At 48.0% G+C, this 17,609-nt stretch overlaps 1 protein-coding gene across 3 annotated transcripts in view; it reads right to left on the bottom strand.

Moving 5' to 3' along the window:
• The window catches only part of als2a (alsin Rho guanine nucleotide exchange factor ALS2 a), a 92,320-nt gene extending 75,804 nt beyond the window's left edge, over window positions 1–16,516 (bottom strand). For 2 of the 3 annotated variants that reach the window (XM_071340704.1, XM_071340706.1), the window contains exons 1-5: window positions 15,691–16,515; window positions 15,131–15,326; window positions 14,562–14,827; window positions 12,360–12,530; window positions 9,365–10,754 (exon numbers count right to left, since the gene is read on the bottom strand). In XM_071340704.1, coding sequence (XP_071196805.1) covers window positions 9,365–10,754; window positions 12,360–12,530; window positions 14,562–14,827; window positions 15,131–15,281 — 1,978 coding nt within the window. In that variant the 5' untranslated portion in view covers window positions 15,282–15,326; window positions 15,691–16,515. Of the gene's footprint in view, window positions 1–9,364; window positions 10,755–12,359; window positions 12,531–14,561; window positions 14,828–15,130; window positions 15,327–15,690 lie in introns of all 3 variants that reach the window. The other variant, XM_071340707.1, reaches the window with a different exon arrangement.
• Window positions 16,517–17,609: the final 1,093 nt, after the last annotated feature.

Genomic DNA, 17,609 nt, shown 5'->3' with positions numbered 1-17,609 from the left:
GAGGGCATTCGGAGTGTGGTGTCAGGAAAACAACCTCTCACTGGCGGAGTGGTGCCAGAAAAATAAAGTCTCTCCCTCAACAAAACAAAGGAGCTGATCGTGGACTACAGGAAACAGCAGAGGGAGCACGCCCCCTATCCACATCGACGGGACCACAATGAAGAAGGTGAAAAGCTTCAAGTTCCTCGGCGTACACATCACTGACAAACTGAAAATGGTCCACCCACACAGATAGTGTGGTGAAGAAGACGCAACAGTGCCTCTTCAACCTCAGGAGGCTGAATAAATGTGGCTTGTCACCTAAAACCCTCACAAACATTTACAGATGCACCATTGAGAGCATCCTGTCGGGCTGTATCACCGCCTGGTACGGCAACTGCACCGCCCGCAACCACAGGGCTCTCCAGAGGGTGGTTCGGTCTGCACAACGCATCACCGGGGGCAAACTACCTGCCCTCCAGGACAACTACAGCACCCGATGTCACAGGAAGGCCAAGAAGATCATCAAGAACCCACGCCACTGCCTGTTCACCCCGCTACCATCCAGAAGGCGAGGTCAGTACAGGTGCATCAAAGCTGAGACCGAGCGACTGGAAAAAAACGGCTTCTATCTCAAGGCCATCAGACTGATAAATAGACATCATTAGCCGGCCTCCACCCAGTACCCAGGCCTGAACTTATTCACTGTCACTAGCCGGCTACCACCCGGTTACTCCACCCTGCACCTTAGAGGCTGCTGCCCTCTATACATAGACATGGAATCACTGGCCACTTTAATAATGTTACTCAACCCTCCACCTTAGAGGCTGCTGCCCTCTATACATAGACATGGAATCACTGGCCACTTTAATAATGTTACTCCACCCTCCACCTTAGAGGCTGCTGCCCTCTATACATAGACATGGAATCACTGGCCACTTTAATAATGTTACTCCACCCTGCACCTTAGAGACTGCTGCCCTCTATACATAGACATGGAATCACACTTTAATAATGTTACTCCACCCTCCACCTTAGAGGCTGCTGCCCTCTATACATAGACATGGAATCACTGGTCACTTTAATAATGTTACTCCACCCTGCACCTTAGAGGCTGCTGCCCTCTATACATAGACATGGAATCACTGGCCACTTTAATAATGTTTACATACTGTATTACTCATTTTAAATGTATTTGCTGTATTCTAGCCAATACCATCCTATTCAACTATAGCTCCATATATACTATTCTACACTACGTATTATACAGTTATGCTACATATTCTATACACATACTGTCCATAATGTCTATACATCCAATAATACATATATATACAGTATCAGTCAATAGTCTGGACATACCTACTCATTCAAGCTTTAAAAACTTTTTTTTTTTTACTGTTTTCTATAGTGTAGAATAATAGTGAAGACATCAAAACTATGAAATAACACATGTGGAATCATATAGTGTCCAAACATTGGACTGGTACTGTATATGTACATACAGCGGGCTCCAAAACTACTAGCACCCCTGAGTGGCAACGCACAAACAATAATACAACAAATATCTCCCGGGTGGCGCAGTGGTCTAGGGCACTGCATCGCAGTGCTAGCTGCGCCACCAGAGTCTCTGAGTTCGCGCCCAGGCTCTGTCGCAGCCGGCCGCAACCGGGAGATCCGTGGGGCGACGCACAATTGGCATAGCGTCGTCCGGGTTAGAGAGGGTTTGGCCGGTAGGGATATCCTTGTCTCAGTATGTAAAACAAATGTAATAAAATGTATGCACTCTACTGTAAGTCGCTCTGGATAAGAGCGTCTGCTAAAATGACTAAAATGTAAATGTAAATATAAACAATATAATTATAATGAAACTTAAAATACCAAACATAAGAAATACTAAATTTTATTAATGTTTCAATGGAACCCAACAAAATGTCCGCCAAATCAAAGTATCCAAATTAATGATGATTGTAAATAACATCTACCAAAATTAAACCAGGAATTACATTCCACTTATTTAAGTGTATCTAAGTCTTAGGGAACTATATTGAGCCATTACATCACTTCCTGTTTCACTAGGGTATTAAAATGAGGTAACACGCATGCAATATCCCTTTGTTGTCCAACACCATGAAGAAAACAAAAAGAACTGGTTCTCTCCAGACCTGACTGCCCTTGACCAGCACAAAAACATCCTGTGGCGTACTGCATTAGCATCGAATAGCCCCTGCGATATGCAACTTTTCAGGGAAGTTAGGAAACAATATACACAGGCAGTTAGGAAAGCTAAGGCTAGCTTTTTCAAACAGAAATTTGCATCCCGTTGCACAAACTCCAAAAAGTTATAAAGGTATAAAGCTCATAAAGTCCTTCCAGACTCACATTTAGCATCTCCAATCCAAAATTAAATCTAGAATCGGCTTCCTATTTCGCAACAAAGCCTCCTTCACTCATGCTGCCAAACATACCCTCGTAAAACTGACTATCCTACCGATCCTCGACTTCGGCGATGTCATTTACAAAATAGCCTCCAACACTCTACTCAACAAACTGGATGCAGTCTATCACAGTGCCATCCGTTTTGTCACCAAAGCCCCATACACTACCCACCACTGCGACCTGTACGCTCTCGTTGGCTGGCCCTCACTTCATATTCGTCGCCAAACCCACTGGCTCCAGGACATCTATAAGTCTTTGCTAGGTAAAGCCCCGCCTTATCTCCAGCAGGTATATCTCACTGGTCAACCCCAAAGCCAATTCCTCCTTCGGCCGCCTTTCCTTCCAGTTCTCTGCTGCCAATGACTGGAACGAACTGCAAAAATCACTGAAGCTGGAGACTCATATCTCCCTCACTAACTTTAAGTATCAGCTGTCAGAGCAGCTCACAGATCACTGCACCTGTACACAGCCCATCTGTAAATAGCCCATCCAACTACCTCATCCCCATACTGTTATTTATTTTGCTCCTTTGCACCCCAGTATCTCTACTTGCACACTCATCTTCTGCACATCTATCACTCCAGTGTTTAATTGCTATATTTGTAATTATTTCGCCACTATGGCCTATTTATTGCCTTACCTCCCTTATCCTACGTCATTTGCACACATTGTATATAGACCTTTTCTATTGTGTTATTGACTGTATGTTGTTGTTATTTGTGTCACACTGCTTTGCTTTATCTTGGCCAGGTCGCAGTTGTAAATGAGAACTTGTTCTCAACTGGCCTACCTGGATAAATAAAGGGTTAGGGTTATATATATATATATATATATATATATATATATATATATATATATATATATATTAATACCTGGTTAAATAAAGGTGGAATAAAATAAATAATAATAACTGGCAGATCAAAGAGACAGATGGTCGTAGACCTTCATAAATCTGGTAATGGCTACAAGAAGATCCACAAACGATTGAATATACCACTGAGCACTGTCAGGGCAATTATTAAAACATTCAAAAGATATGGAACAGTTGAAAACCTCACGGGTAGAGGACGCAAATGCATTTTGTCCCCCAGGATAGGGAGGAGGATCGTGAGAGAAGCAACAACATCCCCAAGAATCGCCGTGAAAGAATTGCAGGCCTTGGTGTCGTCTTGGGGTCACCAGGTTTCAAAAAGCACCATCAGACGCCACCTCCACATCCACAGGCTCTCTGGAAGGGTTGCCAGAAGACGCCACCTCCACATCCACAGGCTCTCTGGAAGGGTTGCCAGAAGACGCCACCTCCACATCCACAGGCTCTCTGGAAGGGTTGCCAGAAGACGCCACCTCCACATCCACAGGCTCTCTGGAAGGGTTGCCAGAAGACGCTACCTCCACAACCACAGGCTCTCTGGAAGGGTTGCCAGAAGACGCTACCTCCACAACCACAGGCTCTCTGGAAGGGCTGCCAGAAGACGCCACCTCCACCGGCTCTCTGGAAGGGTTGCCAGAAGACGCCACATCCACAGGCTCTCTTGGAAGGGTTGCCAGAAGACGCCACCTCCACATCCACAGGCTCTCTGGAAGGGTTGCCAGAAGACACCACCTCCACAACCACAGGCTCTCTGGAAGGGTTGCCAGAAGACGCCACCTCCACATCCACAGGCTCTCTGGAAGGGTTGCCAGAAGACGCCACCTACACATCCACAGGCTCTCTGGAAGGGTTGCCAGAAGACGCCACCTCCACATCCACAGGCTCTCTGGAAGGGTTGCCAGAAGACGCTACCTCCACAACCACAGGCTCTCTGGAAGGGTTGCCAGAAGACGCTACCTCCACAACCACAGGCTCTCTGGAAGGGTTGCCAGAAGACGCCACCTCCACAACCACAGGCTCTCTGGAAGGGTTGCCAGAAGACGCCACCTCCACCGGCTCTCTGGAAGGGTTGCCAGAAGACGCCACATCCACAGGCTCTCTTGGAAGGGTTGCCAGAAGACGCCACCTCCACATCCACAGGCTCTCTGGAAGGGTTGCCAGAAGACACCACCTCCACAACCACAGGCTCTCTGGAAGGGTTGCCAGAAGACGCCACCTCCACATCCACAGGCTCTCTGGAAGGGTTGCCAGAAGACGCCACCTCCACAACCACAGGCTCTCTGGAAGGGTTGCCAGAAGACGCCACCTCCACATCCACAGGCTCTCTGGAAGGGTTGCCAGAAGACGCCACCTCCACCTCCACAGGCTCTCTGGAAGGGTTGCCAGAAGACGCCACCTACACATCCACAGGCTCTCTGGAAGGGTTGCCAGAAGACGCCACCTCCACCTCCACAGGCTCTCTGGAAGGGTTGCCAGAAGACGCCACCTCCACAGGCTCTCTGGAAGGGTTGCCAGAAGACGCCACCTCCACAACCACAGGCTCGTTGGAAGGGTTGCCAGAAGACGCCACCTCCACAGGCTCTCTGGAAGGGTTGCCAGAAGACGCCACCTCCACATCCACAGGCTCTCTGGAAGGGTTGCCAGAAGACGCCACCTCCACAACCAAAGGCTCTCTGGAAGGGTTGCCAGAAGACGCCACCTCCACCTCCACAGGCTCTCTGGAAGGGTTGCCAGAAGACGCCACATCCACAGGCTCTCTGGAAGGGTTGCCAGAAGACGCCACCTCCACATCCACAGGCTCTCTGGAAGGGTTGCCAGAAGACGCCACCTCCACATCCACAGGCTCTCTGGAAGGGTTGCCAGAAGACGCTACCTCCACAGGCTCTCTGGAAGGGTTGCCAGAAGACGCCACCTCCACCTCCACAGGCTCTCTGGAAGGGTTGCCAGAAGACGCCACCTCCACATCCACAGGCTCTCTGGAAGGGTTGCCAGAAGACGCCACCTCCACCTCCACAGGCTCTCTGGAAGGGTTGCCAGAAGACGCCACCTCCACAGGCTCTCTGGAAGGGTTGCCAGAAGACGCCACCTCCACAACCACAGGCTCGTTGGAAGGGTTGCCAGAAGACGCCACCTCCACAGGCTCTCTGGAAGGGTTGCCAGAAGACGCCACCTCCACATCCACAGGCTCTCTGGAAGGGTTGCCAGAAGACGCCATCTCCACAACCAAAGGCTCTCTGGAAGGGTTGCCAGAAGACGCCACCTCCACCTCCACAGGCTCTCTGGAAGGGTTGCCAGAAGACGCCACATCCACAGGCTCTCTGGAAGGGTTGCCAGAAGACGCCATCTCCACATCCACAGGCTCTCTGGAAGGGTTGCCAGAAGACGCCACCTCCACAGGCTCTCTGGAAGGGTTGCCAGAAGACGCCACCTCCACCTCCACAGGCTCTCTGGAAGGGTTGCCAGAAGACGCCACCTCCACAGGCTCTCTGGAAGGGTTGCCAGAAGACGCCACCTCCACCTCCACAGGCTCTCTGGAAGGGTTGCCAGAAGACGCCACCTCCACAACCACAGGCTCTCTGGAAGGGTTGCCAGAAGACGCCACCTCCACATCCACAGGCTCTCTGGAAGGGTTGCCAGAAGAAAGCACTTTCTGACCTCAATACATTTTACATTACATTTAAGTCATTTAGCAGACCCTCTTATCCAGAGCGACTTACAAATTGGTGCATTCACCTTATGATATCCAGTGGAACAACCACTTTACAATAGTGCATCTAACTCTTTTAAGGGGGGGGGGGGGGGTTAGAAGGATTACTTTATCCTATCCTAGGTATTCCTTAAAGAGGTGGGGTTTCAGGTGTCTCCGGGAGGTGGTGATTGACTCCGCTGACCTGGCGTCGTGAGGGAGTTTGTTCCACCATTGGGGTACCAGAGCAGCGAACAGTTTTGACTGGGCTGAGCGGTTACTGTACTTCCTCAGAGGTAGGGAGGCGAGCAGGCCAGAGGTGGATGAACGCAGTGCCCTTGTTTGGGTGTAGGGCCTGATCAGAGCCTGAAGGTACGGAGGTGCCGTTCCCCTCACAGCTCCGTAGGCAAGCACCATGGTATTGTAGCGGATGCGAGCTTCAACTGGAAGCCAGTGGAGAGAGCGGAGGAGCGGGGTGACGTGAGAGAACTTGGGAAGGTTGAACACCAGACGGGCTGCGGCGTTCTGGATGAGTTGTAGGGGTTTAATGGCACAGGCAGGGAGCCCAGCCAACAGCGAGTTGCAGTAATCCAGACGGGAGATGACAAGTGCCTGGATTAGGACCTGCGCCGCTTCCTGTGTGAGGCAGGGTCGTACTCTGCGAATGTTGTAGAGCATGAACCTACAGGAACGGGTCACCGCCTTGATGTTAGTTGAGAACGACAGGGTGTTGTCCAGGATCACGCCAAGGTTCTTAGCACTCTGGGAGGAGGACACAATGGAGTTGTCAACCGTGATGGCGAGATCATGTAACGGGCAGTCCTTCCCCGGGAGGAAGAGCAGCTCCGTCTTGCCGAGGTTCAGCTTGAGGTGGTGATCCGTCATCCACACTGATATGTCTGCCAGACATGCAGAGATGCGATTCGCCACCTGGTTATCAGAGGGGGGAAAGGAGAAGATTAATTGTGTGTCGTCTGCATAGCAATGATAGGAGAGACCATGTGAGGATATGACAGAGCCAAGTGACTTGGTGTATAGCGAGAATAGGAGAGGGCCTAGAACAGAGCCCTGGGGGACACCAGTGGTGAGAGCACGTGGTGCCATGAGAGAGGAGGTAGTGACCACACCTACCATGAGAGAGGAGGTAGTGACCACACCTACCATGAGAGAGGAGGTAGTGACCACACCTACCATGAGAGGAGAGGAGGTAGTGACCACACCTACCATGAGAGAGGAGGTAGTGACCACACCTACCATGAGAGAGGAGGTAGTGACCACACCTACCATGAGAGAGGAGATAGTGACCACACCTACCAGAGAGGAGAGGAGGTAGTGACTACACCTACCATGAGAGAGGAGAGGAGGTAGTGACCACACCTACCATGAGAGAGGAGGTAGTGACCACACCTACCATGAGAGAGGAGGTGGTGACCACACCTACCATGAGAGAGGAGGTAGTGACCACACCTACCATGAGAGAGGAGAGGAGGTAGTGACCACACCTACCATGAGAGAGGTGGTGACCACACCTACCATGAGAGAGGAGGTAGTGACCACACCTACCATGAGAGAGGAGAGGAGGTAGTGACCACACCTACCATGAGAGAGGAGGTGGTGACCACACCTACCATGAGAGAGGAGGTAGTGACCACACCTACCATGAGAGAGGAGGTAGTGACCACACCTACCATGAGAGAGGAGGTAGTGACCACACCTACCATGAGGAGGTAGTGACCACACCTACCATGAGAGAGGAGGTAGTGACCACACCTACCATGAGAGAGGCGGTAGTGACCACACCTACCATGAGAGAGGAGAGGAGGTAGTGACCACACCTACCATGAGAGAGGAGGTAGTGACCACACCTACCATGAGAGAGGAGGTAGTGACCACACCTACCATGAGAGAGGAGGTAGTGACCACACCTACCATGAGAGAGGAGGTGGTGACCACACCTACCATGAGAGAGGAGAGGAGGTAGTGACCACACCTACCATGAGAGAGGAGAGGAGGTAGTGACCACACCTACCATGAGAGAGGAGAGGAGGTAGTGACCACACCTACCATGAGAGAGGAGGTGGTGACCACACCTACCATGAGAGAGGAGGTAGTGACCACACCTACCATGAGAGAGGAGGTAGTGACCACACCTACCATGAGAGAGGAGAGGAGGTAGTGACCACACCTACCATGAGAGAGGAGGTGGTGACCACACCTACCATGAGAGAGGAGGTAGTGACCACACCTACCATGAGAGAGGAGGTAGTGACCACACCTACCATGAGAGAGGAGGTAGTGACCACACCTACCATGAGAGAGGAGGTAGTGACCACACCTACCATGAGAGAGGAGGTAGTGACCACACCTACCATGAGAGAGGAGGTAGTGACCACACCTACCATGAGAGAGGAGGTAGTGACCACACCTACCATGAGAGAGGAGAGGAGGTAGTGACCACACCTACCATGAGAGAGGAGGTGGTGACCACACCTACCATGAGAGAGGAGGTAGTGACCACACCTACCATGAGAGAGGAGAGGAGGTAGTGACCACACCTACCATGAGAGAGGAGGTGGTGACCACACCTACCATGAGAGAGGAGAGGAGGTAGTGACCACACCTACCATGAGAGAGGAGGTGGTGACCACACCTACCATGAGAGAGGAGGTGGTGACCACACCTACCATGAGAGAGGAGGTAGTGACCACACCTACCATGAGAGAGGTAGTGACCACACCTACCATGAGAGAGGAGGTGGTGACCACACCTACCATGAGAGAGGAGGTGGTGACCACACCTACCATGAGAGAGGAGGTGGTGACCACACCTACCATGAGAGAGGAGGTGGTGACCACACCTACCATGAGAGAGGAGGTGGTGACCACACCTACCATGAGAGAGGAGGTGGTGACCACACCTACCATGAGAGAGGAGGTAGTGACCACACCTACCATGAGAGAGGAGGTGGTGACCACACCTACCATGAGAGAGGAGAGGAGGTAGTGACCACACCTACCATGAGAGAGGAGGTATTGACCACACCTACCATGAGAGAGGAGGAGGTAGTGACCACACCTACCATGAGAGAGGAGGTAGTGACCACACCTACCATGAGAGAGGAGGTAGTGACCACACCTATCATGAGAGAGGAGAGGAGGTAGTGACCACACCTACCATGAGAGAGGAGGTGGTGACCACACCTACCATGAGAGAGGAGAGGAGGTAGTGACCACACCTACCATGAGAGAGGAGGTAGTGACCACACCTACCATGAGAGAGGAGGTAGTGACCACACCTACCATGAGAGAGGAGGTAGTGACCACACCTACCATGAGAGAGGAGGTAGTGACCACACCTACCATGAGAGAGGAGGTAGTGACCACACCTACCATGAGAGAGGAGAGGTAGTGAGTGCCGTCTACTCCCCTCTGTGACCTCCTCCAGCAGGATATCAGTCAGACTGGAGCATTTCTTCCCTTGCAAGGAGGCCTCCTCCATACAGAGACGCACTTCCTGGTTGGTCTTCCTGTATGCCATGACAGGCCCAGACAGAGCCTCGCACAGCCCTGCGACTGGGATACGCCCTTCACTCTGACATGAGTCACAGAGGCTGCTGGTGGAGCCGGTGTTTACCTCGAAGGGTGAGGCAGAGGCAGCACAGCCCGTTAAAGCACAGCCCGTTAAAGCACGGCCCGTTAAGGCACCCGTGTAGTTCTCTGGTAGTGAACATGACAGGCCGGACGCCATGGCGGTGTCGTCTGTAGGTTGTGGAGGAAGATACGACGTTAAGGTAGAAGCCTGGTCTTGATCAGGTAGGTCACCGTTTAGGCACTGTCCTGGGACATGACTTACCAGGGTGAGTAGATCTCCTGAGCTATGACTGGCTAAGGTGAGTGAATCCCCTGCTGTCTGATTGGCTAAGGTGAGTGAATCCCCTGCTGTCTGATTGGCTAAGGTGATTGGAATCCCCGTGATGTCATTGTCATTCTGTTCAGACAGGCTCAGGACGTGATCAGACGTTCTCTTGAGGAGTTCCTTCAGTTCCTTCTCGTCGGTCGAAGATGTGGGTCGCCTCCTCGCCTGCGTTAGAGCCGGGTTGCTGTCTGTCTCTGTCAGAGTCCCAGGGCCTTGTCTTTGAGGGTCAGAGGTACCAGTATCCTCTCGGTTAGTTTGTTCTTTGGAGCCAGACTCTCTGAGAGAGCTGTCAGTGTCACTAGAAAAGAGGTGTTCTGGACCTATAATAGGGTCTGGGTCAGGGCCCGGGTCAGAGCTGACTGCCTGAGAGAGTGGACAGGCTGTGGCTCTGTGTCTCTGGGCTAGAGAGGCCTGTCCGGAGGGAGAGGCCTGTCCGGAGGGAGAGGCCTGTCCGGAGGGAGAGGCCTGTCCGGAGGGAGAGGCCTGTCCGGAGGGAGAGGCCTGTCCGGAGGGAGAGGCCTGTCCGGAGGGAGAGGCCTGTCCGGAGGGAGAGGCCTGTCCGGATGGTGAGGCCTGTCCGGATGGTGAGGCCTGTCCGGATGGTGAGGCCTGTCTGGCTGGAGAGGCCTGTCTGGCTGGGGAGGCCTGTCTGGCTGGGGAGGCCTGTCTAGATCGTGAGCAGCTCCCTGGTTTGCCATCAGCCAACTCAACCCCCAGGGGGCAATAGTGGCTGTCGTTGATACTGACATGGTCCCCTTTATCCACCATAAAGAAGAGCAGCTCCTTGCACTGGTCACACTTTTCAGTAGCCGGTGCAGGGAAGCGCCGAACCAGGGCCAGGCTGTGGTACCCTCCGCACGCCACCTGGATCACAACGGACAGAAGTCAACAGACTTCATTATATTGGCTTTTAAATACTCAATTTTTTTATTTATATACAGTATGTATTGTTGAAATGACTGAGGTGTATTGTTGAAATGACTGAGGTGTATTGTTGAAATGACTGAGGTGTATTGTTGAAATGACTGAGGTGTATTGTTGAAATGACTGAGGTGTATTGTTGAAATGACTGAGATGTATTGTTGAAATGACTGGGGTGTATTGTTGAAATGACTGAGGTGTATTGTTGAAATGACTGGGGTGTATTGTTGAAATGACTGAGGTGTATTGTTGAAATGACTGAGATGTATTGTTGAAATGACTGAGGTGTATTGTTGAAATGACTGAGATGTATTGTTGAAATGACTGAGGTGTATTGTTGAAATGACTGAGGTGTATTGTTGAAATGACTGAGGTGTATTGTTGAAATGACTGAGGTGTATTGTTGAAATGACTGAGGTGTATTGTTGAAATGACTGAGGTGTATTGTTGAAATGACTGAGATGTATTGTTGAAATGACTGAGGTGTATTGTTGAAATGACTGAGGTGTATTGTTGAAATGACTGAGGTGTATTGTTGAAATGACTGAGATGTATTGTTGAAATGACTGAGGTGTATTGTTGAAATGACTGAGGTGTATTGTTGAAATGACTGAGATGTATTGTTGAAATGACTGAGGTGTATTGTTGAAATGACTGAGATGTATTGTTGAAATGACTGGGGTGTATTGTTGAAATGACTGAGGTGTATTGTTGAAATGACTGGGGTGTATTGTTGAAATGACTGAGGTGTATTGTTGAAATGACTGAGATGTATTGTTGAAATGACTGAGATGTATTGTTAAAATGACTGAGGTGTATTGTTGAAATGACTGAGGTGTATTGTTGAAATGACTGAGGTGTATTGTTGAAATGACTGAGATGTATTGTTGAAATGACTGAGGTGTATTGTTGAAATGACTGAGGTGTATTGTTGAAATGACTGAGGTGTATTGTTGAAATGACTGAGGTGTATTGTTGAAATGACTGAGGTGTATTGTTGAAATGACTGAGGTGTATTGTTGAAATGACTGAGATGTATTGTTGAAATGACTGAGGTGTATTGTTGAAATGACTGAAATGTATTGTTGAAATGACTGAGGTGTATTGTTGAAATGACTGAGATGTATTGTTGAAATGACTGAGGTGTATTGTTGAAATGACTGAGGTGTATTGTTGAAATGACTGAGGTGTATTGTTGAAATGACTGAGATGTATTGTTGAAATGACTGAGATGTATTGTTGAAATGACTGAGGTGTATTGTTGAAATGACTGAGATGTATTGTTGAAATGACTGAGGTGTATTGTTGAAATGACTGAGGTGTATTGTTGAAATGACTGAGGTGTATTGTTGAAATGACTGAGATGTATTGTTGAAATGACTGAGGTGTATTGTTGAAATGACTGAGGTGTATTGTTGAAATGACTGAGGTGTATTGTTGAAATGACTGAGGTGTATTGTTGAAATGACTGAGGTGTATTGTTGAAATGACTGAGGTGTGTTGTTGACTGAGGTAACTCTAGACGTATGTCTAATAAGAAGCACTCACCTGAACGACGTGCTTCCCAGCCAGGTGCTCCACTTTCTGGGGTCTCCACACAGGGAACACACTGGTGACCAGACCCAGCTGGCAGCCGCTGCCCCAGGCCCACACCTCATGCTGGGCAGACAGAGCCAGAGTGTGCTGCTCCCCACACGTTACCTCCAGGATCCTGATGATCTGTTGGGAGGTACAGAATCACAAGTACCAAGTCCGTTTACATGTACCAAGGGATTTGACCTGGTGAAGCGGTGCTGTCAACGTCTAACAATAATTATAAAACGGGATGTTTGGATTCTGATTGGTTGATAGCATGGATTTATAGCACCACAATCCCACAGCCCAGCCAGTCAATTTATAAACTTAATCTCCCCTGTAAAAGGTATCTAGACATTATTTCCCCAATGCTACTAGGCTATAATTTGGTTTGGAACAGTTGGGGTTGCTGTCTAACCCTTGCTGTCTGTCTGCCTCTCCGACCAGTTGGTTTGGTGATCTCCACTGTCCCATGCTTATGAATGTAACAAGACAGACAGCTTCTCTGATCCAGGCCAATTCATTTTACTAGGATCATTATAACGGATATACGTATATTCCAACGAAAGTAAGACAAACTAACGTGCACATCGTTTGCTGTCCTTTCAGCTGCTTGACGTGATTGTGTGTTAGCTTTAGTTGGCTAGCTAGCAAAGGAGAAGTAGCTGGCCTGCATAGCTACATGTCAATGTTTTGTTTAGCATAGCAACCATTGCAAATAGAATGGATAGAATGAACCAACAGCCCATTTGGCTAACAACTACAGAATCTCAGAATGAACGACCAGTCCATTTGGCTAACAACTACAGAATCTCAGAATGAACCAACAGCCCATTTGGCTAACAACTACAGAATCTCAGAATGAACGACCAGTCCATTTGGCTAACAACTACAGAATCTCAGAATGAACGACCAGCCCATTTGGCTAACAACTACAGAATCTCAGAATGAACGACCAGCCCATTTGGCTAGCAACTTCAGAATCTCTGAATGAACGACCAGTCCATTTGGCTAACAACTACAGAATCTCAGAATGAACGACCAGTCCATTTGGCTAACAACTACAGAATCTCAGAATGAACGACCAGCCCATTTGGCTAACAACTACAGAATCTCAGAATGAACGACCAGCCCATTTGGCTAACAACTACAGAATCTCAGAATGAACGACCAGCCCATTTGGCTAACAACTACAGAATCTCAGAATGAACGACCAGCCCATTTGGCTAACAACTACAGAATCTCAGAATGAACGACCAGCCCATTTGGCTAACAACTACAGAATCTCAGAATGAACGACCAGCCCATTTGGCGAACAACTACAGAATCTCAGAATGAACGACCAGTCCATTTGGTCAACAACTACAGAATCTCAGAATGAACGACCAGCCCATTTGGCTAACAACTACAGAATCTCAGAATGAACGACCAGGCCATTTGGCTAACAACTACAGAATCTCAGAATGAACGACCAGCCCATTTGGCCAAACTATTTTGTATGGTGGAAGGGTTAAATAAAACAAATGTACTTATTAAAATACAGTTTTTAATGAAAACATGTCGTTAATCTATTTTTAATATGTTGGCAACCGTTTTATAAAAGCAATAAGGCACTCAAACCCGGGAATTATCGTGAATAACTCCTCCGGCCCTTGGCATCGCCTCAGGCCTAACAACAGCACTTGGTCAGGAGTTATTCACACGACAATCCCCGGGTTCTCATGCCTTATTGCTTAACCAAAATAGACAGACAGAATATCGGGATGGGGCGGCAGGTAGCCTAGTGGTTAGAGCGTTGGACTAGTAACCGAAAGGTTGCTGGATCGAAATCCCTGAGCTGACAAGGTCAAAATCTGTCGTTCTGCCCCTGAACAAGGCAGTTAACCCACTGTTCCTAGGCCGTCATTGTAAATAAGAATTTGTTCTTAACTGACCTGCCTAGTTAAATAAAGGTTAATTTTTTTTTAAATATGGAAACACATTACTGGTAGGAATATGCACATATTATTTTTATGCAGATTTTAAAATATTTGCATGAAAATCTGTCACCAATTGGATGGAAACACAGCTATTATCATTGTTTTATCTGTTGTTTTCAAAGATGTCTGAATTGTTTTCTATAATCTTGGAATTAGTATTTCGGGATGAAAATAAGAATATAAACAGATATATCACCTGTGGAGGGACAGTCTCAGAGTCCACCGTACTGACGAGGCTAGGATCTGGGACCAGGCCTCTCTCTGACAGACCACACTGTCCCGAGGAGTTCTCTCCCCACATGTACACAGCCCCTTCCTGTGTGACGGCGCCACAGTGGAAGGAGCCTGCGGCTACAGACACAACACGTTGACCAGAGAGGACAGACTCGAGGAGAGGGTAAGTAGGAGGAACCCTCAAGCCCTGTCTCCACGTCAGGTCCCCGAAGCTGTACACCAGCCCACCTGGAGGTAGATAGGACGGTGAAGAGAGCAGGTATACAGTGATCTTCATCAGGTTATCCCAAACGGTATAAGTTACACATTTTCAGCTATATTTTCTATGTGTAAGGGTTGAAATACAGTGGAAATCTTACTCACTATTAAAATCTATACGCTACATATGGACGCTTAGTCATTGTTATAACTCATGATAAGTGTATTATAATACATTCCAAATAACGTTATAAAGCATTTTTAAAAGGTCGTAGAAAGAGCTGTTTATCTAATTACACATTTCTCTTATTAGACTCCAAAGAGAAGTCTCACCTTCGGCCAGGAGGATACCATGGCTGATGCCAAGGGCAGCCTGGAGGACTGGCCGGGACAGAAGCACCCGCTCGGGGGTAACACTACTGTAGTAGCCTCTCCATAAGTGGAGAAGGCCTCGTTCTCTGTACCTCTTCTGCTCCTCCATCATCACTGGGACTTCCCCATCTATTGTAAATTACTGTCAATGTCCAATCTAGGAGGAAGGAATCGTTTTTGCAATGATCAGGTTCATGTCTTTGTTCACTAAGTATATTTCATACAACTCCGGTTGGCAGTATAAAGTTTAACTAGATAATTTGCAGCAACCTGTCAGGTTTTCATGATGCCAAAGCTAAATCGAAGCAAATATGCATTTAACAGTATAGGATACAGTTACAGTAGTAACGTTATACCTACTCGATAAAAAAAAAATATATGGTTTGCTTTTACATTTATCAAAAGCACGACATGTAGCTAACGTTAGCTGTCCCATCCAAAAGCACACTACTCTCTAGCTAGCTCACGTTAGCTAAGCCTAGCTAGCTAGCTAGTGAATCGACAAAAATAAAGTTGCTTACGAAGTTTTGAAAGTAGTTCTCCATTACCCATGGGATTTACAGCCGTATTCTTTCTTTAATTATCTAAATCTATGGCTGTCACTGTCATGTTTGTATAAGCAAAGCTAGCTAGCATGTTAGCTTATATAATCAGTGCAGTGAAGTGGACAACTTTAGTTTTTCTCTTTCAACTGACAGCAGCGTTTGTTTTGGGACCAGCCCTCGAACGGAAAACGTAGAGGGTCAAAAAGTAGTTTGAGTTTCACGCAACTTGTTGTGCTGTGGAATTTTCTCTAATTTTAACGCGCTTGAGGAAAAACATGTATTTATATTGTTTTATTCCCAGTTGTTGTTTTCGGGGGAAACTGTTTGCAACAAACATTGTCCAAGGTATTATGGTTTAAGATGTTGTAGCTTTTAAATGATTGATCAGATCATTGCGAAATATTACTTCAGGGGGTATTATAACACTGTATTGAAAGGGCTCTGTGTGTATGTGTGTGATAACTGACAGCGTAGGCTGTTTATTTGGGTTGGGTCTGGGAATCATTAGTGGCATTTGGAGCTGTCATATCTGTGAATTAACCAACAGCAGAGACATGTAGGCTTCAGGCCAGACATCATTACTTCCCTTCATAGGAATAATTCTCTGTCTCTCTCTCTCTGTCTCTCTCTGTCTCTCTCTGTCTCTCTCTCTCTCTCTCTCTCTCTCTCTCTCTCTCTCTCTCTCTCTCTCTCTCTCATCAAACATCATGTTTTCTGTTCATATACATTACTTGTGTCTTTCTGAGCCCGCTGTCTGACCCTGTCTGGGGCTGTGTGTGTACCTAGATGCCATCGATCAGGGCACTTATCCCCCCACTACATCTGCTCCACAGGCACCCAGTGTGCTTTCTCTCTTATTCTCTCTTATTCTCTCATAGACATGAGTTTGCTTCCCTCTGCTGGAAGTAGAGGGTACAGCAACATGGAATAAACAGGAGGGAATTGTGGCATGAAGATTAAGCTCACTTTATTTTAATTTTATTTAACAATTATTTAACCTTTATTTAACCTTTATTTAACCTTTATTTAAATGTTATTTAACCTTTATTTAACAAGTCAGTTAAGAACAAATTCTTATATTACAATGACGGCTTACCCCGGCCAAACCCGGACGACGTTGGGCCAATTGTGAGCCGCCTTATGGGACTACAAATCACGGCCGGATGTGATACAGCTTCGATTCGAACCAGGGACTGTAGTGACGCCTCTTGCACTGAGATGCAGTGCCTTGGACCAAATTTGACTTCTGCTTTTTAACCCTCTGAAAGACACAGGTTCTGGAGACGGGGGGGCTGGCACACTGGGTGCCCGGGGAGCTGTTGGGTTAAGTGCCCGACAGCACAAGAGCACAACGGCATCTAGGATTTGATACCAGCAACCCTCCAGTTGCCAGGTTACTTCCCACCAGATTTGGTCCGTCAGACACAAACTGGCAACCACCTCGCTAACCGCTAGGCTAACTGGCAACCATCCGGTTGCTGGCTTGCCTCGCTAACCGCTAGGCTAACTGGCAACCATCCGGTTGCTGGCTTGCCTCGCTATAACCGCTAGGCTAACTGGCAACCATCCGGTTGCTGGCTTGCCTCGCTAACCGCTAGGCTAACTGGCAACCATCCGGTTGCTGGCTTGCCTCGCTATAACCGCTAGGCTATCTGTCGCCCATTATGATGGGATGTTACATTCCCACAATGACTGTCACTCAATCAGTGATCTCTCTCTCTATTATGGACACACGTATGTCACTGTACTCTCGGGTCAATTACAGATACTAAATATGTATATTTTCAAGCAAGAAAAGATAAGTTGTCATTTAGACCTTCCATCTCTCTCTCTATAGCACAGTTACATTCCATTTGGTAGTATGATTGATGATAATCATATTTGACAGGAACCAT

This window comes from Salvelinus alpinus, chromosome 14 (assembly GCF_045679555.1).
Source record: "Salvelinus alpinus chromosome 14, SLU_Salpinus.1, whole genome shotgun sequence".
NCBI lineage: Eukaryota > Metazoa > Chordata > Actinopteri > Salmoniformes > Salmonidae > Salvelinus > Salvelinus alpinus.
This window is presented reverse-complemented; position numbering and strand designations above follow the sequence as displayed.